Genomic DNA, 24502 nt, shown 5'->3' with positions numbered 1-24502 from the left:
TGAACACATTATGGATTTATGATATGTGCTTCCTCACCTTATTAAAGTTTTTCTATTTTTAAAACAGCACTTGTTAAACATCAATTATAGGAAAATCCAATGGTTTGAATTAGTTAGTAGATCTAAACCATTATATGTCTCTAGAATTGATAACTATGATGAGGAGTAAGTTTAAAGTAAGTGGATTCTCACACTTTGTTTATATATTTATGTTTTATATAACAACAATTAAACCTTAATCTGAGTCGATCAATTAAAGTTGTTGTAGGTTGATTCTTATTAGACTTTGTATATTAGGATTTTTATTAAAAAGAACAGCTTGATTTTTAACAGTTTTTTTTGTTTGAATTTACATAAGCACTTTTTTTTTATAAACCTGAATGGTGAATAGATTAATAAAATTAAAGCACTTTGTAGTTGGGTAAATGGAACAAATAATTGTAGTAACTTTTTTATTGATAAGCAGACAATACATTGAGGCACAAGAGAACAGAAACATGAATATGATAGATTCGGAGAGAGATTATAGGTTATTTATCTTTTGGGTCATGAGATAGGTACTTGGTGTTGGTGCTATACACATATAGATAGTGCTTGAGACAATCCAATTATGTCCCACTAGTGAAATTCTACATACAGATCACTTGTCCCATTTTCCTGTCTCGGTCCAATAAAAAACTGACACTTCATTAAAAAGAAAAATTCTAAAAACATAAAATAACATATGATCCCGTTCCAATTCTCGATATTGTGTCCCCACAACTCACATTTTGCTTCACAACCAAAACTACACTATACCTTTTCCTCCTCTAGTGTTTCTTACACATTCCCTATAAGTACTTTTTGACAGTTGTAGATGATTGTTGAAATTTGAAGGGTTTATTTGGTGTTGTATGATAAAGGGTAAAAACATGAAACACTCATAATCTTAAAGGTGGAGTCTACTTCAATGATCTTAACTTCTAGTGGGAAAAAAGCAATTAGAATTTAGGCCAACTTTCCAAAAATGTTATGGTCACATACTATAGTGCATGTTGCATACTTGACAAATACAACACCTACTAAAATCCTTTTCAACAAGGCACTATAAGGAATTACACCCATCATTTCATGGTCACATTCTATAGTGCATGTGGTATAATTGTATCATTTCATGTGCTATGAACTTGTGATTAGTCAGAAAAAATATATTTAAGTTAAAATATATTTAAGTTAAAATCTAATTATTAAATATTTTTCGAATCAATTACAAGTCCATGACACATATAGTAATACAAACTATAAGATAACATATGTGCTCCCATTAGAAAGTGGCTTTTCAAGTTAACAACAAACTTGTCACTGTATCTGATTGTTCATGTTTTTTTGTAAAAAAAGATGATGTTGATATCACCACTGTTAAACAGTTCCTAGATGCAACTTTAGCCATCAATGACTTACACTATCTAAAGTAGTATTTGTATTTACTAGGTTTGGAGTTTGCTTGATCCAAGAAAAGCATTGTCCTTAATCAAGAAAAATATGCATTGGAAATCCTCTTTCATGCCAAACCAAGCAAAACACATGCCAATTTTATTCTCATCCACATCAGTTTTCCAGCCCAAGTTATTATTGACATATAATAATAGTTCCAATAATATTCTAAAACATTAATGAAAGTTCTAATAGCTTTAATTTCTAAAACTAATACAAATATAAGTTACTCCATAGTTTTAATCACAATATATTGGTCTACTAATGTACGGCTTATTAGATCACCATGTATCGAACTAGGTCAAATGTCCAAATTTTGATTTCTGTTAGTAATACTTGTTAGGAGAAATAACTAAACATTTAAAAGTTCCTTATTCACGAGATAAGTGGAGGCCCTTAATTGATACCAAACATATAATATAATACGTATGGTGAGAGAGTTGAGAATGTGATTGTTTATCTCATTTGACATTGTAATGTGCATGTAGCCTAGCCCCTCTAATAGAAGGGGGTCGACATAACCTCAAATTCACTCCAACAATATCAACTTTATTTCAATACTTAGATTTATGTATATGATATAATTTTTATTCTTACTACAAAAAACATGTAATCTAAATAATTACCATGAACACATTGATCACTCATCTCACCTTAAATTAGATATTATAATGAAGGCAAAAAATTAAATTGTAAAGCACAACAAATACAAAAAAGAAACATTTTAATACTGTAAAACGAAATATATAAAAATTGAATAGTTAATATCATGAAATAAGAATATAACCTAAAAGATACGAAATACATAAAAAAAAATGTAAGATTAAACTTCATTAACTTAAAATAACCAGAAGCAAACTAACCAAATCCTCCCCCACTAGCCCAATCCTAATAGCTTCACTAAAAATATGAACAAGTAATAATATTTGAGAAGAAGTATTTTGTGTCACTCTTTTTGTTAATTTGATCCAATAATATTGGAATGTGGACTTTGTGTAATTATATATATGCTTTTGAAGAGTTCAAGTCAGGTCCCAGACTTATCAAATGAAGTGAACAAATTGTAATAATCATTGGCGTTCTACATTTATTAAAATATTAGTTGCTTTATCATATCATATTCTACATTTGTTAAAGCTATAGTTGCTTCATCATACTCTAACTGATTTAAAAACCACACTAATATCCTCTGCTTTAAATTTAATGCAACAAGATAACATCTTTTTGTATAAAAAGGGTATGATTTCAATAAATCATTAGTGTGTATGACTCCACTTCACATTAAAAACATCATGTATATTTCAACTTTTATAGACATTAATTTCCCCTGAATGCATGTGAATGAAATTACAAGCACAAATGTAGAAACCAAAGGGTTGAAGATTAAGTCAACTCCATGTAAATGATATTGTTTTACTCACCATACTTATTTTTTGGCCTTAGAACTTTAAATTTGAACCTCATTGTTTAAAAAAAAAAAAAATTCCATGATGCCCCTTTAGCTAGTTTTCCACTAATAGCCTAGTAAAGATCATCTTTATTAATATCGTATTTATAACCACTCTTTTAAATCAATTGCGATCATATTCTTATCATAAGAAAATTGGTAATATTGGTATAATGGTTCAGTAATTCAATAGATCATCAACTAATTTGGAAAATATGCATGGCTTCAAAATCAAATCCCATTTATACATCTTTAAGTCAGTGGCCCCAAGGTTATACGATAGCACAGTTTGAGAGTGCCATATTTAGACCTTTGCTTTTCATTTTACTTTGCAAATTTTGGAGCTTTGCTTTTGAGAATATATTCCAGTTTGCAATATTTGGAACTTTGCATACAACAACAACAACAACATGGATATATAATCATATATTGAGGCCTGACATAGCTATATCTCTAGCTTGGGAATATACATTTTTCTTCAACTGAAGTAAAAATATCTCAACCATGTCTACCATTTATGGTGACCTCTTATCTACACTCTCATCCTCATCACACACAAAGTATAAATGAGTTTCAACTCAGACCCCTCTTCTCGGTTAAAGTCAGGTGAAAAAATAAAGGAAAAATAATATATATTCATATTTATATATTTTTTATTTAAAATAAGATTACGCTTTTACTCTTAAAATATAAAAGAAAAAAGTCATTTCTCTCTCTATTACTTAAAAGTAATCACATCTTAATAAACGCATAATTGCTATTTACATCTTTACAATAACTAGTTTCTTTATTAGTCAAACTATCAACTTTATACTCATAAACTACCAAAATGCTTATTTTTACTAATTATTAATCAATATTATTATTTATTAAACCCTCAAATATTATTTGACATTTGTTATTTGTATTTATATCACAATATAAATAATAAAAGCTAAAAATGATGCTTATTGATATTTTTTTATCAAACACTCATTAGCTATTATAAATTCAACCATTTAGATAAAAATTTAATCAAACAATTTGTATTCCCAGCCATATCTAATACAACTACATTTTAGATTGATAATTTATGAAGGTAGGTAACAAACAAGGTAGATTTAGATTTGATATTTGTGATGTTTTGTTTTAGATTTTGACTTGATATTTATGAAATTTCAAGTTTAATTTTTTTAATTATTAATAGTTATACTCTTATTCATAGGGTGAAGAATATTATTGATAATACTAAAAATTTAATTAGAATTTTTAGGTAACACAACTTAGGTTCAAAGATATTTATGAAAAATTAATGATTATCTATGTTTCTCATTTATTATTTTTGTTTACCAAAAATTTTATATCACAAAGTTTCTCATTTTTAATAGTTTCCAACCAAATCTTTCTATATTCTATTTTCATCTTAATTGCTAATTATGATGTTTCCTCATAAATATCTTTAATTACTGTAATGTGAAAACTTTTCTTCTATTTATAATACATGTTTAGATATCTTATCAAATGTTTATATTTTTGTTTGAAGTGATAAATGCAATTATGTATTTTACTATTACCTATATATTATAATCTTACTGATTTCAAAGTGAATTTAAACTTTAAAAAAAAAACATTGCGCACATTGATAAATGGGGCCGGGTCGCTATCATGCACGGTATGCGTCACTATCCCTATCTCCTTTTAAAGAATTAGAGCCAGAAGAAATTAAAATATTCTAACACCTTTTATTATTCCTCGCCCATTTTTCCGTTCACTGCATTTTCTACCGTTGATCCACGCGCCGATCACCTCTATCCTTCATTTTCCGGCACTGTTTCGGTACTCTTTACTTCCTCTCTATTATTCTTCGATCTAAGATTTTCAATTTGTTTTCCGACAAAGTGAGACAGAGAACCGACACATTTTCAAATATCGCTTTCGATTTGAGTGTGAAAGTTCGCCAATACTTTCTATTTCAGTTTATTTGGGATTTGTATTTGTCTTTCTCATGCATTTGCTACAAACTGTGTCGATTTGGCGATTTGAATTTTTTAATGATTTTTTGTTTAAACGAAACTGTGATTGTGTTGCTTGCTAACATTTTGCCCTGGTAGTGATTGTATTGAATTGGAGATCCTTTTTTATTTTTTATTTTTGAAAAAATCTGTAGTGATTTCTGTATGAAATTTGCATTATTATTTTTTGTCTCGTGGGTTAATCAATATAAATAATTTTTTGATTTTGTTGTGTGCTTGTTAATTGGGACGGTGACAAAATTTATGTGTCCGTTTACATTAAAGATGTTTGGGAGTATTTCTGTATAACTAGTTTGGACGAGTTTGATAGTTTGGCAAAAATAGAAACTCAATTACTCTGTGACCCCCTTCATTATTATATTATTTTTTATATTTGAATTTTATATAACAGATTCACATTGCTTGTGGAAGTCATAGTCATTTTAATCCTGTGAGGTGTTCTTTTTTAGTTGTGTGACTCGTGTCAGTGTTGAATATGTTCATGTGAGCATATTCTGTCTTTAAATGATTGAAAGGAGTAAGTGGAATGGAAAATGTTGTTAAAAAAGTTACGGAATATATGAAATGGAATTTTTTGAAAATATGGAGAGTCATTCTGATCTCTGTTTGCTTTTGGTTGAAAAGGTTGTGACTTTGTTCTTCTGAGGGGAGGCAGCCATATATAAAAAATCCTTTTATGGTGTGCCGATGAGCAGAACTGATGTTATTTGCAGCAGAAGGAGGAGGTTTCTTCTCTTCTTCGTCATCAGGATTCAGTAACGGCCTGAGCCTTCTCCTCTTAGGCCAGAGGAGTGAGGATAAACCCATGAGAGTTGCACCGTGGAACCAGTACCAGTTGGTAATCCAAGTTTCTGACCCCGAACTCCAGCTGGATTCCACAAAGAACCGGCCCTCCCGCCGGTGTGCCTCCTTTGTTTGCTTTGGTCGCACTTCCGCAGGGCCTGATACTCCGTCACCTCTTAAAGTGGGCCCTGCTCAACAGCATGATTCACCACTGCCCTTGGTTTCCGACAATGGAAAAGATCCTTCTGCTCATGTAGATGGTAATACTGATAACGTAAGGGTTCCACTTAAAAGTAGCTTAAAAAGGCCACAAGTTAATGTATCAGTTCCTGTTGACGCTGCTAGTGAACACGAAACATCAGGTGGAAAGGGGATTGATGCTACTGGTGCTCAAACAGAGAGAAGGAAAGTGCAGTGGACAGATGATTATGGCAGTGAGCTTGTCGAAATAAGAGAATTTGAGCCCAGGTATTTTATTTTCATTTCCTCTTTCTTTATTATAAATCTATCTATATCTCTTAATTGTTATTGTGTTATATGAATATGATATAACTTCTAGCAGTTTGTCTTGAGGCTGGGTTGAGTGAAATTGGTTTTCATTTTTGTGATGTGAAATATGAAGTGAGTTCTGATTGGAGAAGTTGCTCACATTGTTTCTCCAAGCCCTAAGGAGTTTTATTTCCAATCAGTTCAGTTAAACTGGTACCGTCCTTGATAAGAGTGCAAAATGTGGGATGCTTTAAGACATACAGTGTAGAAATTAATTGATCTGATCCCATTTTCCTATTTATTTAATCTAACTCAATCCTGAAATAGGTCTAAATTTATTGTGTTTTCTCCTTGAAAATTAAAGGCTTCTTCAGAGTCCTGGTAGTCTTCTGTTTATGTAGGAGTAATACTAAAACTTGTCGTAGGTTAGGAAGCATCTAAAGCTCTTTATTGTTGTGTGGTTTGGTTCTCTGACCTTTTATAAGAGGATGCCAGTATATATTATAAAGTCCCACATCAGTAGAGAGTGACTAGTGAATCTATGAAGCACTGATATTTCAATATCCTCACGTATCCGTATATGATGTATTCGATATTCTCCAATACTTTATGTCTTTATCGATATGTATCCATAGAGTATCAATTTTTTTTTTAAATAATTATATATCTGATACTTTCCGGATACTCTCTGATACTTTTAACATATTTTCCGATCTAGACACCCAAAGTACTATACAATAGCATTTTAAGAGAGAGAAAATGAGAAGAAAACATAACACAGTCAATTAAGTAGATAGAAGGGAGAAACATAACATTAAATCTACCAAGTGAACTTGTAGTGAGAGAAAAAACAAAGCATGTGTATTTCATATAGAAAGAAGAGGAAATGCATTTGCATAATGTTGATCATAGATTAAACTTGATTGATTTTATTCCTATTTGTGGGCACTGGGCAGTAAACAATACTTTATGACAATGTGATTTTCATTTTGTATTCACTGATTTTTAAGAAATATGTTCTATATTTAGAATTTTTATATTATTATATGTTTATTATGTTTTATGAATTTTATACGCATATTTTATATGCGTAACCCAAATGTATTGTATTATGCATTTTCAAGAATATGTCTCGACTTATCTTATTCGATGCTCATATCAGTGCTTGCTTCATTGTAGTGAATCATTTATACTGATTTGAGCACACCTCCCCTATGACCTAGGCACCTAATTTTAGGGAAATGGAGTTAAGGTTACATATTCTGACATGATATCATTGTCTTTCAAGATGTTTGACCATCTGTAGATATATAACATGATATTCTAACATGTATTAGATACTCGTAACATGATACTCAGTTGAGTATATGAGAAATGAACCATTTGGGTACCCTCCCATGCAAGTTAGCTTTTGGGGTGAAGTTAGTTTCTGTTATTATTCTTAACACATGTTACACTTTATTGTGGTGTTCTTATTGCAGTAATTGATAGCTCATACAATACCCGGTTGAAGTTAAAAAGAATTCTTCGATTGTGATGAGATTGCATGTGTATCCACAATCACATGAGATCAACCTTTACTATCAAGTCTTTGAACCAGAAAAACTAAGGCAACCTGCAATCAAATATTTCAAAAATATAGATATGCTGCTAAATGAATAAAAGAGAAGAAGCGTAGTGTTGTATTAGATAGTGTGCACATTTTAGAACTTTAGATGCTGTAATGTGTTTTTAACCCTTTCTTTCAAATAGGGACCACTATGATAAACATTCACGGAATCAAATCAAATTTGGTTCTATCTAATCCACAAACAACATTCAACTACCAACATTTTCAATTTATTTTTCTTTTGACATTTGAAAATAGTTTGAATAAGTACGCTAGCCATTTATCTTTGCGGGACTTCCATTCTAAATAGGAGTTGATTAATTGGCATATTATTTGCATTACTAGTGCTAGCACCAAATATAATAATATTCCATCTAGTTTTTGTTTTTTATTAGTTTGAATTAAATTCTCTAGCAAAGATTAGAACAGTTGTTAGTGCAAGAACTTGTAGGTCCAATACTAAGATGGTAATAAATTAGTATTGAACATACAAGTTTGTGATTAAATAAAAAAATTATAAATGGAAATATAATATTCTTTGCTAGCACTAGGAGCATGGTAATGTGCGAATTAAGCAATTTTTGTTCAGAATGGAAGTTTGGCAACAGAGTATAAGTGTAGTGATTGGAAATCTTGAGACTATATTTCTATGTTATCATTTTTATGCATTTATAATTTTAGCTGACTCCATTTAATGGGATTAAGACTTGATTGTTGTTATAATTTTAATAAGCAAGTGTAAATGAAGCCATACTTAAGTTAGAATGTTGAGATTGACAATGAAGGCAATTAGTAGAGTGTGTTTGCCAGCTAGTATTTATTGTTTGGTAATGAAGGCAGTTAGTTAGCATACTTGTCGGTTATTTTTCTATCTATTCTATCCTGTCCTGGACCCGAACCCATCATTTTTTATGGATTATGTTGAATTGTTGAGACCTTTTACATCCAATGAGATGGTTGTGATGAAAGTGTATTATAATTCTCTTCCTTGTCATATTCCTTTAATTTTTTATTTTCATGTTTTATTACCTACTTTAACCGACCCCGCCCTGTAAGACTAAGGTTGGGTTGTTGTTCTATTACCTTCTTGTAATTGATTATATAAGATGGAATTTGCATTCCTGCAGTGAAGCAGATGGATCAGATGATGAATTTGATAATGGAAGTGAAAGAACTTGTTCCTGTGCGATTATGTAAATTCGAGTTGATCAAGATTGACAGGGCCTTTCAACAGGTCACTCACTGCCAACACAATCCATCACTGGGCGTGAAGTAAAAGGAGCAAACATTTTTCAGTTGGTGAAGATTTATACACCATCATCTTGCCCCAGTGATTATTTGTGTCTATAATAGCTTGCTGCTGCAGCTTTAAATTTTGCTCCTCTGCTCCTCATCAACTTGTTGTATAATTCTTGTCTTGTGTGAATGATTTGCCTTTGATTCTTCATTTTTATACTACTTCATGTTCTTATTTTTATATGGATCCACAGTTTTAGTTCTTTGCTCTGGCAATATCTACAAGAAAGGTAATACAAATGTAGGCTTCTGTGAATAATCTGTGTTATTATGATTGGGAAGTGAACTTTTTGCTGATAGCTTGGTAACAAACTTAAGGTCTTTACTGCTCTGCCATACTTTGGTTATCCAAGCTTCTTTATTGAGTATGGTTGAAATATATCAGATATTTAGATAGAACTAGGATTTCTTTGGGAGCACATCTTCTATCCCAAAAAGTGTGTTACTATATGTGTCACTTTCACTGATTGGTCAGAAAAATATTTTATTATTAAATTTTAAACCTAAATATATGTTTTCCAACCAATAAGAGAAAGTGCCACATGGAGTGGCACAATCTTGTGATCCAGCAGTGTTGACCCGATTTCTTGATGCTTGTCTGTGGAAGGAAAAGAGAAAAGCCCATGTCATTGTAATTATAATTTAATTGTCTAAGGATATGCTTAAGGACTAGTGTTGGGATGATTTGAGTCATCCATGACTTGGTCATTCATGCAGAAATATCAAGTTCTTAATTCCTTAGATTTTAATTCCTGTTTCTATAAAATGATGTAAGTACAAGAAAGATAAAAAAGGATATGCTTTCCTTTTTTGTTTCTCATGATGAGAGAGAAAAATATTAAATTAAAGAAAGAAAATGACAACTAAGTAAGTCCTAAATGATTAAAATGGTTACTACATTCTATATTGATCAGTAGACTTTGAAAGGCAAAACTCTAAGGAGCTTAAGGATTACTTGAAAGTGAAGATGCTTAAAGAAGCAGATCAAGGTCCTTTGTTTGGCTTCATTAGCAGAAATGAAATTAGCAATGGAGGGCAAAACCTTTTCTACTTGCACCCATTACCTTTGTAGCTTTATGTAGATCTAATATGTTTATTACAATTTTTGTGTTAGTGGAACCAGTTAATTTGGAGCTAATTTGCCTAATCATTGCACGTGTTTTCTTTTGCCAGTTCAATTGGACTAACAATCCAAAAATACAAATCATATGCTCATATTAAATTAAAACATTATTATTAACAACATATATACATTGACCCGGCTACAAGGTGATTAGCTGAATATTTAAAAGATTAAATTCAACTTATGTAACAAACCAAGAATTTTAACTCATTGGGTTGTTAATGACTCAAGTTGTAAGCAAGCTCATGAGATGAGTAGAAGCCAAATTTTACCAACTAAGACTTAAATGTTATATTGTATTATATATTTTCCAAGTGATGACAAATCAAGGGAAAGATACTCATTTTCAAGCTCCTTTGAAGGTAACTTTTACTGTTGTAAACTTGTAATACTATACTGAACTTAATGAATGAATAGTGTAAGGTTTTTTTGAGTTTAATAAATATGCATTTTTTGTACACCATTACTGAATCATTCACGTATTACTTTTATTAACATCTAGAAATGTAGCTATTTTCTGAAAGTTTTTTAATGAAAATGAAAATATGTTGAGATTAAATCTGAGGGTGTGGGACCTACTTTTATTAGAAGAACAAATATTAATATTATTATGGGACCAAACACAGAAACGTGTGCACAACGTGACTTCACTCTCCTACCGTCAGTCTCTGTTCATTGTATTTGTAACATTTGTTGGAACTGTTCTCTTTCTGTCTTTAATTTATGCTAAAAAAGCCAACAAACTATTTAGAAAGTGTTGCAATTCTTTTTATGAAGATACAAGTACTGCCAAAAACTTTTATAGGTATCTCAATCACCATGCATTTTTATAAGAGAAAAAGATATATGCACTCACGATATATGAGTTTTATACACTTTTATTATATTATTCATTATTGATATTTAATTATGATTGCCTTTTCGAAAAAAATAATCTGAATAAATACTGGAAGATGGAGTGCATGTGTATAAATTTTACACCTTTTTTATAATACACATTCCTACCCTTCTTACTCATTTTGGTACAATTACTATCGGTAACAAAATTGTCTTTATTAAATATTTAATACAAAGTACTTTGTTTATGAAATAAACATTCAAAAATGTAAATAAATTGGTGAGTGGTGACCCTATTCGTTTAAACTTGAATGAAGAAAAACATTTTGGTTTGTATTTCAAATTAAAGTGAAGAAAAATTCGTATGAAGATGCACTTAACGATTCACATTTATAAACAAATACTTTTATAGTTTTTGACACTATTATCTAAGAATAAATTTAATTATAATTAAAATATTAATGTGTTATCAATCCAGGTAGTCTCCAACAAGTCTTTATTGATTAAAGTGGCGGCTACCAAATCTGGCATTATTTTCTCATCTATATCTCTATGCTTCTTCCTTTCTTTGTTCATTCTTTGAATTAATAAGCTCAAGAAAACAATGATACAATAATATTAATAATAATAAGAGGAAGAAGAAGAAGAAGAAAAAGTGGTGTTTGTGTGTTATGTATGGGTTGTGTTCAGGCTAAGCCTTGTGAAGAATCAGATTACTCATTGGTTCTACACAAGTTGAAATTGGAAAATGGGTATTATTCTAATCATGACTTTGTTCCTCATAGAAGATCCACTGGTCAAACTCTTCATCATCATGTACAAGTAGAACCACCCAGAAACCATAATAAACTTGACTCTTCTGTTTCCAATGATGCAAAGAAGAGAGATGTTGATGTTGATGTTGATGTTGATGTTGTTGATGGTAATAACAAGTTTTTAATGAAGGCTTCTGTTGAGAATGAGAATGAGAATGAAATGGTTGATGGGTGGCCAAGATGGTTACTTGATAATGTTCCTATACAAGTCTTAGCTGGCTTGGTTCCCAAGAGTGCTGAATCTTTCAAAATGATTGATAAGGTTAACACCTTTTCTTCTTCTCAATTATGCTTTAAGTTTTTAATCTGAGTTAAGCACACAGCTATGATGAAGGTTCATGTTCTTACATTACAGAGTTTCTTACCAAGTTGGTCAAGAAAAAATACTTTCTAAATTCAGCTAAATTTGCATTTGGATCACAAATTGAGAGAATGTGGCTTTGATTTAGCAAGAAGCAATTATTGCCTAAAAGTGTGTATTAAGTTAAATGAAGGATCCCATCAGTTATAGTTATATTATGAAAGTCTTAAGCAATTATGGAATCATGATATTGATCTCTATCTAGATTAGAAAAAGTTATTATCTGTAATGATATTCAATTGCAACTTAATTTGCTCACTTTCCTAAAGAATGACAATCAATGAGTTGTTCTGGTCTAGTGGCTAAGATAGTTGGTTTTTGCTTTGTAAATGAACATGATTTATGATAGAGTATTATGATGTCGTTCATCCATGTAGTATGCTAGTTGACTTAGCTTAATATTATTTACATTTTGAAGGTAGGACAAGGAACATACAGCAACGTGTATAAAGCTCTAGATCGAGACACTGGAGAAATTGTGGCCCTCAAGAAGGTCAAGTTCAATACATCAAAGCCTGGAAGTATTAAATTTATGGCAAGAGAAATTATGACACTACAGAGATTAGATCATCCCAATGTAGTAAAACTGAAAGGATTAGCCACTTCAAGAATGAAGTATAGCATATATTTAGTTTTTGATTTCATGCAAACAGATTTGGCAAGAATTATTGCTCGTCCTGGGGAGAGGCTAACCGAACCACAGGTTAAAAGCTTCTCCTTGATGCTTTGGACATTTTTAGCATTTGGATCCCTTGATGTTCCTTGAATAATAACCTTAAGAAGTTCATGTAGGTCAAGTGCTATATGCGTCAATTGCTTTCGGGTCTACAGCATTGCCATGATAGGGGAATTTTGCATCGAGATATCAAGGGATCAAACCTTTTGATTGATAAGAATGGGATGCTTAAGATTGCAGATTTTGGACTTGCCAATTATTACAATCCAAACCAGAACCGGCCTCTCACAAGCAGGGTTGTGACACTATGGTATAGAGCTCCTGAGTTGTTGTTAGGGGCCACAGACTATGGAGTTGGTATTGATTTATGGAGTGCTGGGTGCCTCTTAGCAGAAATGTTTACAGGATTTCCAATCATGCCTGCTAGAACCGAGGTAATAATGCTGAGATGATGTGAAAATTCTTTCTTTTTGTTCTCATATAAGCACAAGTCTTCTATGTAAGCTTTCCATAATTTTATGTTATATTTTACTCCTACTTGGTTCTGCTAATCATGAAGTTTCACTACTTCAGGTTGAGCAACTTCATAAAATTTTCAGGCTATGTGGTACACCATCAGAGGAGTATTGGAAAAAATTGAATCTTTCTACAACTTTTAGACCTCCAAAATCTTATAGACCTAGCATTGTAGAAACTTTCAGGGATCTCCCTTCATCTTCTTTGGGTCTTTTATGTACTCTGCTTGCTTTGGATCCTGCATTCCGTGGCAGTGCGTCTAAAGCTCTTAAAAATCAGGTGACTGATGCCTATTCTATGCTTTGGTTCGGACCCCAACTCATTAAACACTTCAAATTTCAAAATACTTCTCCTGAAAATTGATTTTTTTTCTTTCCAATTGCAATTTGTTGTCTTTGAATTTACATATGTGCATACTAAATAACCATGTCTTTATAAGGCAGTTTACATGTTAATTTACAGATACCAGTCTTATTAATACTGATCATATAGCACTATTAGATTTAGAAAGTCATGCACAAGCATGTGAAATAATATTTACCTCAAATTATCCCAAATTTCCCACATGAGAGAATCTTTTGGCTGCAGTTTTTCTTTACCAGCCCATTGGCATGTGACCTCTCTGGTCTGCCTGTAGTCTACAGTGAAGATGATGAGCTCTATCAAGTCAAAGAACAGATCAAGTAAGTCATTTTTCCCAATAAAGATTCTGCGAACAGAATCAATGAACTATTGAACACACAATTTGTTAGACACGGATACAGCTTAAGTATATATCCACGTGTATATGTGACAATGAATGATGCTATATCTCTTATTTTCTTAGTGAAAATTGTGCCCTATACACTACATAGACACGATCAATGGATTTTGTTTTGAGTATTTAGCAGATTATGTTGGTTCAAGAAGCAATGAAAACTATATCTAGTTGATCAAGACACCTTTTTATGACCTAAATATTGGATGGAAGGTTTTTCTGTCATGAAAGCCTTATGCTAACATCTGTTGCCATTCTTAAAGCAGTGTTGTTTAAGTTTCCCCGATTTTCGGCTACGCGACACCTATGTACATTGCTTTTTATTGTTGACATAGAAGAGCTAGCCTACTAAGTGCATAATACTAATGAGATGACCTATACATTACAGAATATTTACAATAATTTCAAAGAGGCAATTCTCAAACTATTGTGTGATTATTCAGATTCACACATTTGACAATTTATTATCTGTTACTTGTTCTCCCCGTATACTTGTACTTGGTTTGGATGATTCTGACATATGTTTATACATGGAGTTTCTTTTTGTTCAATATGCAGCATTGAACATTCCAAATTTATTTTCCTAGTTTGGTGATTCTGTAAAAACTGAAGAAAAGATGTAAGCTTTTTTTCTGGGCTGGAAAATAAATTTGATTGCCTTGCTACTATCTACAGGTACATGAACTCTAAAATCAGGCGGAGTCACACATTTCTTGATCATCATAAGAATTTAGCATCTAAGAGGCAAATAGAACATTCTGTTTCTTGTAAATAGGTTAGTATTAAACCTTGGGACTTAGACATCTCTAATTTTCATGATGATGTAAATTTATATCCTAGACATGAATTGATGATCAGTTATATAACATTATCTTAAAGACTTAGTTTGGTTTAGTTATGTTACATCAACTAAATCTAACTAATTCCTCGGATAAGATAATGTTCTATCAGTTAGATGGTGACAAATGACAAATTGTCCACTTTTATGACTGATGAGAATATATTTCATTTATGTTTTGTGTACATATATTATTTCAGGAATTGAGAAGAAGCCCAAAGCCAGAGGAATATCTTGCAGGTGAAGAAATGGGTAGCACAACCACAAGAAGCAACTCATCTGTTAAGGATCATTCACCTTTCTTTTTCTCCCCATTTATGGTTTCAGAACAAAAGCCTTCCAAGAAAATCCATCATCATGCTGATGTTGGTGCTAACATCAAGAACCTTCCTCCGTTCCCGAAGTCTAAACCGAATGCAACCAAGAAAGACAATAACAGATACAAACCAGACCATGTTTTAAGGTCTACTACTTTCACCAGAGAATTCAGAAACTGTAACAAGAGGGAAAATTTACCATTTGAAATTGATGGCTAGGCAATCTTAAATTATGTAAACCCAAAATGGTTAATTTCATTTCATCATTTATAATGTATTATGATAGTAACTCTCATATTCTTTGCCCTTGTTTTGATTTGATTTGGCAATTCCTTCTCTTCAAAAATCTCGGACTGACAAGTTTGTATTTTTTGTATTATCTATTCATATGCAAATGTGGACATTTGAGTTGAGAACGTTTCTTAGGTGCCTTAATCTTATTCATAATAATACTATTTACAATAAATAAAGCTTCAATGAATGAATTAAAGAAAATTGTGCTGCATAACTTTTTGGAGAGGAACTAGAACTGAATTGTTTACATTTTTTGCAGCATTCTTTTGTGCAACTTGTGAAGAGTGTTCTCCAGCAAAAGAATAATTTGGTAGAAAATTTTAAGATCAACTTCTTGAGAGTATTCAATGGGAGAATAGGTCAATGATCCTTAACAGAAGAAGTCAACAAAAAATTGAAGCCCCTGAATTGCTGAACTTACTGAAATGAAATGCCATAACTAAGAAGGAAAAAAAATATGCAAACTAATTAGCAGGTATACAAATTTATTTATGTCTTAGTAAAAGTAAACTATTTTAAGTTAGTTTACTAGCTGTATTAGAAAGGCTTCAATTATCTCTAGATTAAGACATAAAGCTTCTTTGTTAAAATTATACTAAGATCTTGTTAGGATCCTACTCTACTAAGATCTTTTTTGTATAAGAAGTTAAGAACATAGAGCATACGTTTAAAAGAAAGAAAATAAGTAAATATAAGAATATAACTTTATTACTAATCTCAGTTCTTGGATACATCTTGAACTCTTTGCTTGTTTGATACAAAGCATGCTATTTTCCTCTTGCTCTTGGATCATTGGAGAAACCATTGATGATATATATAATAACACACTCATTTTTTAATATAAAATAACTTACAAGTTAGAGTTGTTCGATCTATATAGTCGACTCAGCTAATATAATTAAGAATGTTGAAAAATATCTTACCCAACTCAATAAAGAATCTCTTGTTGAGTCCACATATTTCATTACCTAACTCAATCTCTTCAATACTAGTACTATCATCACATTATTTATTAACCACATGCTGCAATAATAACACTACACTTAACAATCTTCACCAAATAAAAAATTACACTAAACAATTTGACCACAAAAAATCACACTGAACAAACCATATTTGCAATATTGTTGGTTCTATGTTCTAAGGTAAGGTATTTACATTTTGATGATCTCTTCTGACCTCACCAAACCAAAAATTTCAAAGCAACATTGAGTCCAACAACTGAACAACATGAGACATTTCAGGTCTCTCCTTTTGTAACTCACCTGTACACATACAAGCAATCCTTACATACTCTTTCACACTCTCTTCCCTCATTCCCTCCCTTGATATATTCACATCAACCATTTCCATTTCATCATTTTCCTCCTTCATCTTCCTGGCCCACTGGACTATCCCTATATCTGTCTGGCCCAACTTCTTCGGCAAATTGGGCCTCTGACCGGACATCGTTTCGAGCATCAACACCCCAAAACTATACACATCAACCTTCTTGTTAACCACCTTAAGCCCATCCCTATACTCAGGGGGCATGTAACCCATCGTCCCGGCAAACTGCGTCGACACGTGTGAATGGGCCGAATTGATTCTCCTTGCAAGCCCAAAATCAGCAATATGGGCCTCAAACTCAGAATCCAATAAAACATTACTAGCCTTAATATCTCTATGAATAATTGGGCTGTCAAGCCCATGAAGGTAACAAAGCCCGTGGGCCACACCGTTCATTATCTTGACTCTTGTTTCCCAAGACAAAGGTAAACGAACTACGTCGTTGATACCGTCGCCGTTAACGAAAGAGGGTTCGTGAAGCCACTGATCCAGGCTTCCTTTCTCGATGAACTCGTAGACGAGTAACCGCTCGGGGCCGGAGGCCCAGTATCCAAGGATCTTGACGATGTTGTGGTGGCGGACCTTACTTAGGGTTTCCATCTCCGCCCTGAACTCGCGGAAGCCCTGGAAGGCGTCCGGTGAGAGTTTTTTGACGGCGACGAGGACGCCGGAGGAGAGGCGGGCCTTGTAGACGAGGCCGAAGCTTCCATCGCCGACGATGAGGTGAGAGGAGAAGTTGTTGGTGGCGTGTGCGAGTTCTTCCATAGAGATCTTGAGGTTTGGGTCGAAGGACCAGCTGGCGTCGACGAGGGAGACGGAATGGGATAGATTAGGGTTCGGAGCGGGTCGGGTTCGGACGGCGTTGGTGCGAGTTTTGGAGGAATTGTGGCGGTGGCAGAGAAGGATGATGATGGTGAAGATGAGAGAGACTACAAGGAAAGTGGCGATGGCAGAGAGAATGGCAACGAAGGTGTGATCAATGGCCATGAATGAGAGAGAGAGAGAGAGAGAGAGAGAGAGAGAAGGGAATGAGTTCAGTGTTGAGAGAGAGAGAGAGAGAAGAAAAAGAGAGAGAATGGAAAAGGTGAGGGTTCATGGAAGTTGCTGTGTTGTGGTCAACGACTGAGTCAGTCAACGAATTTGTTTACTCTAACCTTCCATCATTCTCTGTCTATCTTCACTTTTCAACCATCAATCACTTTCAATAACATATATCCATTCTCATTAAATTTATCTATCATTCATGTGTTTTCAAATATTAATATTGATACACTAACAATATAAAGATGTATATATAGTCGGTATATCTTTTACCCTTCATTTTAATTACTTTTTTTTTATGAAAAGTCAATGATGATAAAAAATGAATGGTGGATAATACAATGATAATGTAAAAAACTCTTACACTGTTAATGTATATATCTTTTTTTCTCTTTCCTCAAAGAGTTCCAAAAATATATAAAAGAAAATGCTCTTCAAATTGAATGAAAGCAACACATAGGAGTCATGGTCTCTCATGGCTTATTGCTCAAGGGAAACTAAGCTCTTTGTCACTTGGATCAACATTAGTAGATTAACACTGACATTTTACAGATAATAGTAAAAATAAAATTTGCTGAAAGTTGGCCACATATATGTGAAATCATGATTACAGATAATAACTGAAAAAAATGTGATGGGTGATCTTTCAACCTGTCAAAAGCTTAATTTCGTTGTCATTATTATCAACTTGAGTAGGTTTTGGTTGGCCAGGTGGGTTGTGAGCAGTGCAAGCAAAGTTTTTGACAATTGTGGAGTAAAGGTCAAACTCTGCTTTCAATTTTAGACAGCAAGCTTCTATCCACTTCTCTGCTACACTAGTAGATACACTGTCTTGGCTATCCCTCTCATGTTCTTCAATCGCAGGCCTTATTTCATTGTATAAATAATCAAGACCAGATGTTGCGTCATTTTTTATTTCCTGCATGCCATGGTATCCTTCAATTTTAGATCAAAACTAGACATGGAAATATAAATTACAGCCATGTATTACATATAGTGTGATGAAATGAGGTTAAAAAAATACATTTAGGGATACAGCACCAACCCTCAGGGGAAGTCTCATCTAATCTAAGTGGTGAAATACATTCTATTGTTTTGATCCGGAATTGAAAGCTAAAGTGATAATATGTTCAGCACAAGAAAATACCAAAGAAAGTCATACCTCGCATTTTAAAATCTCGTCTTGAGCTTCTTTTGATGCTAAGAGTCCAGCTGCAAACTTTGCATCAACTTTCTTCTGTATGGGATTCTTTAACCTACCACCATTATATGCCCTTGATGATCTTTTGGTAGATATGGATCCTGGTCCGATGCGATAGTTTCTGCCTGCAGTAGTACTTCGGATACGTGATACGATTGCATTATTCTTTTGGGGGAAATCCTGTTCAGTGTCTTGGGTGTACAATTTCCTATCACTGCTTACTACTTCAGTTTTAATTGTCTTCACATCTAAATCCATCATCTGAACTGAATCAAGTGGCTGAACATTAAAAGTAGTAGCCTCTGATAGGTTCTCAGCTATGAGTATATCATCCATGGAATGTTCAGTTCTACCAACAAAATTGTTCACATAAGTCTCTGAGTTCAAGTATCTTAGCCTTGACACCGGTTCATCCTCTGCAGAGTCATATACAGGAATTTTCTCAACAGAGTACCTATAGCCAGCAACAGCAATAAAGATTGATGATGAACCAAAAAATCAACAGAAAATGAAATTGAAGTAATAGTGCAAAAACAGACCTATGCTAAATGAGTTTGTTGACCATAATCACAAATCTAAAGTCGGCTGGTTTCTTATATAGCAAGTAAAAAAATATTTGAACAGAATCATGTGCCAAACTGAGTGCAGGGGAGGCAGTTACAAATGCCACAATATGAAACAAATAATTGATGCATGTTCCCAATCTTAACATATCAGAGCACCACTGAACCAGTGATGGTATTTAAACCCTTAAAAGAATTGTATTCCTTTCCTCAAAACCCAAAAGAACTGGAAATTTTGAAATGGTGATGGCGGTAGTTTCAGATGTCAGGAAACAAATACTGCAGCCTTTTATTGATTGCTTATTGCAAGTGGTATCTAGGGCAGATCCATAATAAAGAGAAAGAAAGCTGCTATATGAATATGAACGCATCACCAAAATAACATGTATTGTAAGTTACCTGTCATCGTCGTCTTCCCATAGATAAGTATCCTCCTGTTCAGAAATTTCTCCACAAGAAGAAAATTATATTATTAAAACCACATATAGTGTGGTAGCAGGAATTGTGGGTAAAAAATGCATGAAAATCTTATAAACAAAAGACATTAAACTTTCAATTCAATCATTTAACTTTTTGAGGTTATTAGTAGTTAGTACTTTTAAGTCAAAAACTTACCTGAAAACCACGAGATTTTGCTCCAAGAAATCCAGAACATTTGAGTGCGCCACAGAGACAGCGAACTTTCGCACCTCCAAACCATTCAAAATTGTAGTCATATGCCAATTCAGCTCCAATAGGAATATCATGCTTTGCAAATATTCCAACTCTTATTTCCCCCAAGACATTCCATTTTCTGGTCTCACAGTTTGGTTGACTGCAAACTTAGCATTCAGTTGATGCCAAACCTTGATAACAAAAGACATTCGTTGTACTAAATCGTAGCATTCAAGTCTGAAGTGATTTACCAGGAATGATTTATAAATCTACCAAGGCTTCCCTTTCTAGTTGCATCAATAGATTCAGAGGCATGAAGACAAATGATAAATGCATCCTTAAGACCTGCAAACCAAATTAAAGTTTCACAGAAACATGGAATCACATATCAAATAGAAGCATCAAGTTAATTAACATTTGACCTTGAGTTTCATAAGCCTGGGATCTACGTTTGGCTTCTTTCCAAGATATTACTTCTCCACAGTATTCAATGACAAATTGTCCTGCCTGTATGAAGTAAATTAATTTCAAGTGTGGCACTACTACACTAAAGAAATGTGTAAAAAATCAGCTATTTCGCCATAACCATAACATAGCCAGAAAGTGCAAAGGCATCAACCAATATATGCAAGAACTTTCTAGTTTTCCAAATTCACAGCTATTCAGTATATGATTACCTTAATGTTCTCATCAGCCACCAGACCCCATCCACGTCCTTCAGTTTTAAACAGCTTTGTTTTTGCATATTCACACTTCTGAAATTTCTGTAATCATGACATCCAGGACATGAAAATGGAGTCACTGTTAAAGGAGGTCGAGGGTTTAAAGAAACAAGAAACACCACTGTTCAGGAAGGCCACTCTTCAATGCCAATGAGAGAAAATTTACACCAAAAAAATTGCAGAAGTGGAATATAAATATGTAACAAGTTATGACAAGTGCCCTAAGAGACAGGTTCATAGCTAGTGAATGATAACTTCTTATGATCAACTACTTGCAGGGTGGTTATAGTAAGAAAATTGACTGTAAATTTTGTTGTATTTCATTTTGCAATTAAACTCCAATTTAGATAACATAACAAAGATATATTATCACATAGAGACCTAAACACGAGCTTACCTGATTTTTGCAAACAATACCACAGGGACAATAACCAGGGGTGCACTCAGTGCTGGTTAATACATTCAGGCAGCCATCTCCACATGCACTATCAGGATCATTAGCATTATATTTGCATTCACATATAGCGATATCCTCCTCCTTCTGCTTCTTATGCCTTGACAGAAAAAAGATAAGAGAAAAATAATCAAAACACCTGTAACGCTTTGTCAAGAGTTATGATACAAAATAGTTGTTTAGTTTTTCATTCCTCACTGGCTTAGTCATCATGATGTATGTTGTTAGAAATATCTATAAATATTGTCCTGCTCTTGTGGACTGTGGAGTGGTGACTATTATTAAGAAAATTTAGAGACCATTAATAAACTCAGTTCAGTGTTGAAAATAAGAAATTTTAACACTAAGTGATTTAGAGGGTCTTACTGACCATATAAAGTTATCAACTATAGAGTTCAAGGCAAGCTAAAGAAAGTAATTTCACCAAAGACACCAGCCGATGTCTTAACCAACTAGTGCAAACCATTAGCAATTAGATAATTCCTTTGAAACTAGAGCTTACAGATGAAGAAGAAGAAATAGAGATACTCTTACAAATGCATAATGATAGTTTTATTTCTGAATTACTGGCCTCACAAAGGCAATCCTTAGGTGGGATGGATTTTGCAGTATACCAGATTTAGTGCATTGCCAGATGTTATCAAAATATACTATAATTACAAAGAATCATAGGTGAAAAAAAGAGGAAGGAGAAAGGAATACACCATCAAGAAAATATTATTTGAGGAAATTACTGACCTTCTTGTTAAAAAATCATTCTGAATTATATGTATGTATTGAGGCAATTCTTCGACATGAGGATCCTTCAAACAAATAATCGCTTTGTTACTTTACTAAAACACACAACAACATGAACAATAGTGGTTTGTATAGGGAATAAACATGAAAATAATCAGAAAAACCTAGACACTAATGGAGGAAAGGGGGAAAACAAACAACAACAATCATGCCTTAGTCCCACTAGGTGTGTCGGCTACGTGGATCAAACAACATCATGATGCTCTGTCATAAATCATATTTGTTGACAAAACATTGATCATTAAATCTTTCCTAATAGTTTTGCCTATGATATTTTTGGAGCAGTAAAACAAACAAAGAAAAAAACTTACCATCTAAGTAATGGTTGTATTGCATGCAACCTGAAAAAAGTAGGAGAGATACTTAATCCTAAAAGACAGACGGAAGAAAGCACATAAACTTAAAAGAACATTATATTCAGAACTCATCTTTTAAGACTTTTTACACAGAACAATCAGCTAAAAAATTAAGCCAAAACAACAGAACCAAAATAAGCTTGGGCGTCTTACAAGAAGACAATGTAGTGAATCAGAAGTCTCACTTTTCCCTCTCAGGTTGCTAATCACTACAAGAGGAAAAGGGTTTTCGTTTTGGACAAAATCTTCAACCACTTATCTAATTGTTATGTATCCCTTTAGAAACGGGTAAGTACTCATGCATTTGGCTATTTTCCACCATTAGAGGCATGGAAAGTGCTAGACCATAGCTCTCTCCCCATCCAAAATTCCAGAAGATATTTTCCCTATCAAATAATTTTAAGCCTATAATACTGAAGCATCGGCCAGAATTGCAGAAATGTGAATATCCCAGTGAAAATACCACGCTCTAAGATATATAACATACAAATTTGCTCCAAATTTTTCGTCTTTCCTTTTATTTTCTTCCCTTTTCATTTGGATACGATGTTATCTCCACATTTTTTAAGATCAAAATAGAGTAAATAAAAAATAAGGTAGTACCCGAACCAAATCTAAAGTTCTCTATTCACTCAATGAAATCAAACATTTCAGTGTTGCTACTAGGGATTAGCGTGAAATATAAACATAAATGAAGAATTCGAATAGGACAATAGAGAGTTGAGCTATGTTATAAAACCCTAAAACCTAAGGAATCAGAGAAATCTATTCTAGCTAGTTAGTGGGGAAAAAACAATTGCAAATACAGATTCGCGACCAAAATCAGAAAAGCAGTGAAACCGTAAGATTAGGGAAGTGATGAATGTGTGCAGTTCAAAAAGGTAAACGTCGACGAACCTCGAAGATAAAAAGAAGGGGTCCTACGTCGGCGCCGGAGATGATATTATTCCGGTGAATGTTGCCGGTAGCGTAGGTTTCAGGCAAAGTATTGTTGTGGTGACATTGAAGATGGCCTAGGTGTTGGACTCGATCGGAGAAACTTATAAAATGGTTATGATAATTGAATTTTGAAACAAATATTTAAAATAATATGCTTTAATAAAATTATTTTTATTTCTTTAAAATTGTAACGATTTTTTGTTTTATGACAACAAATTAGTTGTGCCATATTTAATAGTGGGATTATGCGGCTCAATTTGAATTGATTAGGGATATAAATTAGTTCAATGCAAAATTGCATATAGGTAAACTTTATAATTAGGTGAATTTGTTCCATTTATGTTTTAATAATCAATGTTAATTTTTTACAAAAAAATAATAATTTAACAATAATAATATATCTACTAATTATTGCAATATATAACCAAATACATGTTTGATGTCTTTAAGCAAAGTCTCAGGTTCGAGTCTTGTCGATGAAAAAAATACTCGCTGGAAGAGTTAGCCCCAAATATCTGTGGATGTTTCTGGCTCGGATAGGATTGCTTCCAGTATGAGGATACATGTGGGAAATAAAAAAAAAAATACATACGAGGAGGAAACAAGTCTTTTAATATAGCGAAAATTTGTAAACTCTTCACTTATAATGTGAAAAATTAAAGCAAAAATTTATAATTGAGATTGATGATTAATAGCATATATTGTTAATGAATTTTTGGAGTAACATTTTTTTTAAAACGCAAAATTGGCACAGTAAAGTTTATCAATTACTAAGAATCTTGCTCCCAAAATTGTTGGTCCT

At 33.0% G+C, this 24502-nt stretch overlaps 4 protein-coding genes and 1 pseudogene across 8 annotated transcripts in view; 3 read left to right on the top strand and 2 right to left on the bottom strand.

The window, feature by feature from the left end:
- Positions 1–5433, top strand: part of LOC109335573 (protein GIGANTEA-like) — a 29997-nt gene extending 24564 nt beyond the window's left edge. Inside the window, exons 15-16 of the mRNA XM_019571712.1 lie at positions 1910–1912; positions 5421–5433. Of these exons, the coding sequence (XP_019427257.1) occupies positions 1910–1911 (2 nt within the window). The 3' untranslated portion in view covers position 1912; positions 5421–5433. The remainder of the gene's footprint in view (positions 1–1909; positions 1913–5420) is intronic.
- Positions 4642–9362, top strand: LOC109335582 (annotated as a pseudogene).
- On the top strand, positions 11579–15650 carry LOC109335577 (probable serine/threonine-protein kinase At1g54610). 3 transcript variants are annotated; one of them, XM_019571718.1, is made up of 8 exons: positions 11581–12146; positions 12664–12948; positions 13038–13355; positions 13495–13716; positions 14026–14120; positions 14870–14969; positions 15233–15243; positions 15465–15650. In XM_019571718.1, the coding sequence occupies exons 1-6, from the start codon at positions 11745–11747 to the stop codon at positions 14967–14969; spliced, it is 1422 nt and encodes a 473-aa protein (XP_019427263.1). In that variant the 5' UTR covers positions 11581–11744; the 3' UTR covers positions 15233–15243; positions 15465–15650. The 3 variants fall into 3 exon arrangements, 2 of the variants coding, with proteins under 2 accessions (XP_019427263.1, XP_019427262.1); XM_019571717.1 differs by having other exon boundaries at positions 15233–15648; XR_002106212.1 differs by lacking the exon at positions 14026–14120 and having other exon boundaries at positions 11579–12146; positions 15233–15648.
- LOC109335579 (phytosulfokine receptor 2) lies at positions 16621–18204 on the bottom strand. 2 transcript variants are annotated; one of them, XM_019571720.1, is made up of 2 exons: positions 16853–18204; positions 16621–16803 (listed from the first exon to the last, which is right to left on the bottom strand). In XM_019571720.1, exons 1-2 carry the CDS (start codon positions 17957–17959, stop codon positions 16798–16800), a joined length of 1113 nt encoding a protein of 370 aa, XP_019427265.1. In that variant the 5' UTR covers positions 17960–18204; the 3' UTR covers positions 16621–16797. The 2 variants fall into 2 exon arrangements, with proteins under 2 accessions (XP_019427265.1, XP_019427264.1); XM_019571719.1 differs by having other exon boundaries at positions 16621–18203.
- On the bottom strand, positions 18432–23820 carry LOC109335575 (histone-lysine N-methyltransferase ASHH1). 2 transcript variants are annotated; one of them, XM_019571715.1, is made up of 11 exons: positions 23659–23820; positions 22717–22746; positions 22346–22410; positions 21551–21707; positions 21109–21195; positions 20854–20938; positions 20683–20776; positions 20393–20591; positions 20177–20211; positions 19176–19668; positions 18432–18932 (listed from the first exon to the last, which is right to left on the bottom strand). In XM_019571715.1, the coding sequence occupies exons 2-11, from the start codon at positions 22717–22719 to the stop codon at positions 18660–18662; spliced, it is 1491 nt and encodes a 496-aa protein (XP_019427260.1). In that variant the 5' UTR covers positions 22720–22746; positions 23659–23820; the 3' UTR covers positions 18432–18659. The 2 variants fall into 2 exon arrangements, with proteins under 2 accessions (XP_019427260.1, XP_019427259.1); XM_019571714.1 differs by having other exon boundaries at positions 18608–18932; positions 23686–23820.

This window comes from Lupinus angustifolius, chromosome LG20 (genome assembly GCF_001865875.1).
Source record: "Lupinus angustifolius cultivar Tanjil chromosome LG20, LupAngTanjil_v1.0, whole genome shotgun sequence".
Taxonomy (NCBI): Eukaryota; Viridiplantae; Streptophyta; class Magnoliopsida; order Fabales; family Fabaceae; genus Lupinus; species Lupinus angustifolius.
This window is presented reverse-complemented; position numbering and strand designations above follow the sequence as displayed.

Excerpts from the sequence above, each read along its gene's own strand:
- LOC109335577 (XM_019571718.1), top strand. The coding sequence starts at position 11,745 with ATGGGTTGTGTTCAGGCTAAGCCTTGTGAAGAATCAGATTACTCATTG. Across the intron at positions 12,949-13,037 it reads AGAGGCTAACCGAACCACAG|GTCAAGTGCTATATGCGTCA; the intron begins GTTAAAAGCTTC and ends AAGTTCATGTAG. Across the intron at positions 13,356-13,494 it reads TCATGCCTGCTAGAACCGAG|GTTGAGCAACTTCATAAAAT; the intron begins GTAATAATGCTG and ends TCACTACTTCAG.
- LOC109335579 (XM_019571719.1), bottom strand. The coding sequence starts at position 17,959 with ATGGCCATTGATCACACCTTCGTTGCCATTCTCTCTGCCATCGCCACT.
- LOC109335575 (XM_019571715.1), bottom strand. Across the intron at positions 20,939-21,108 it reads TGGCTGATGAGAACATTAAG|GCAGGACAATTTGTCATTGA; the intron begins GTAATCATATAC and ends TACTTCATACAG. Across the intron at positions 20,777-20,853 it reads CCAGGCTTATGAAACTCAAG|GTCTTAAGGATGCATTTATC; the intron begins GTCAAATGTTAA and ends TTTGGTTTGCAG.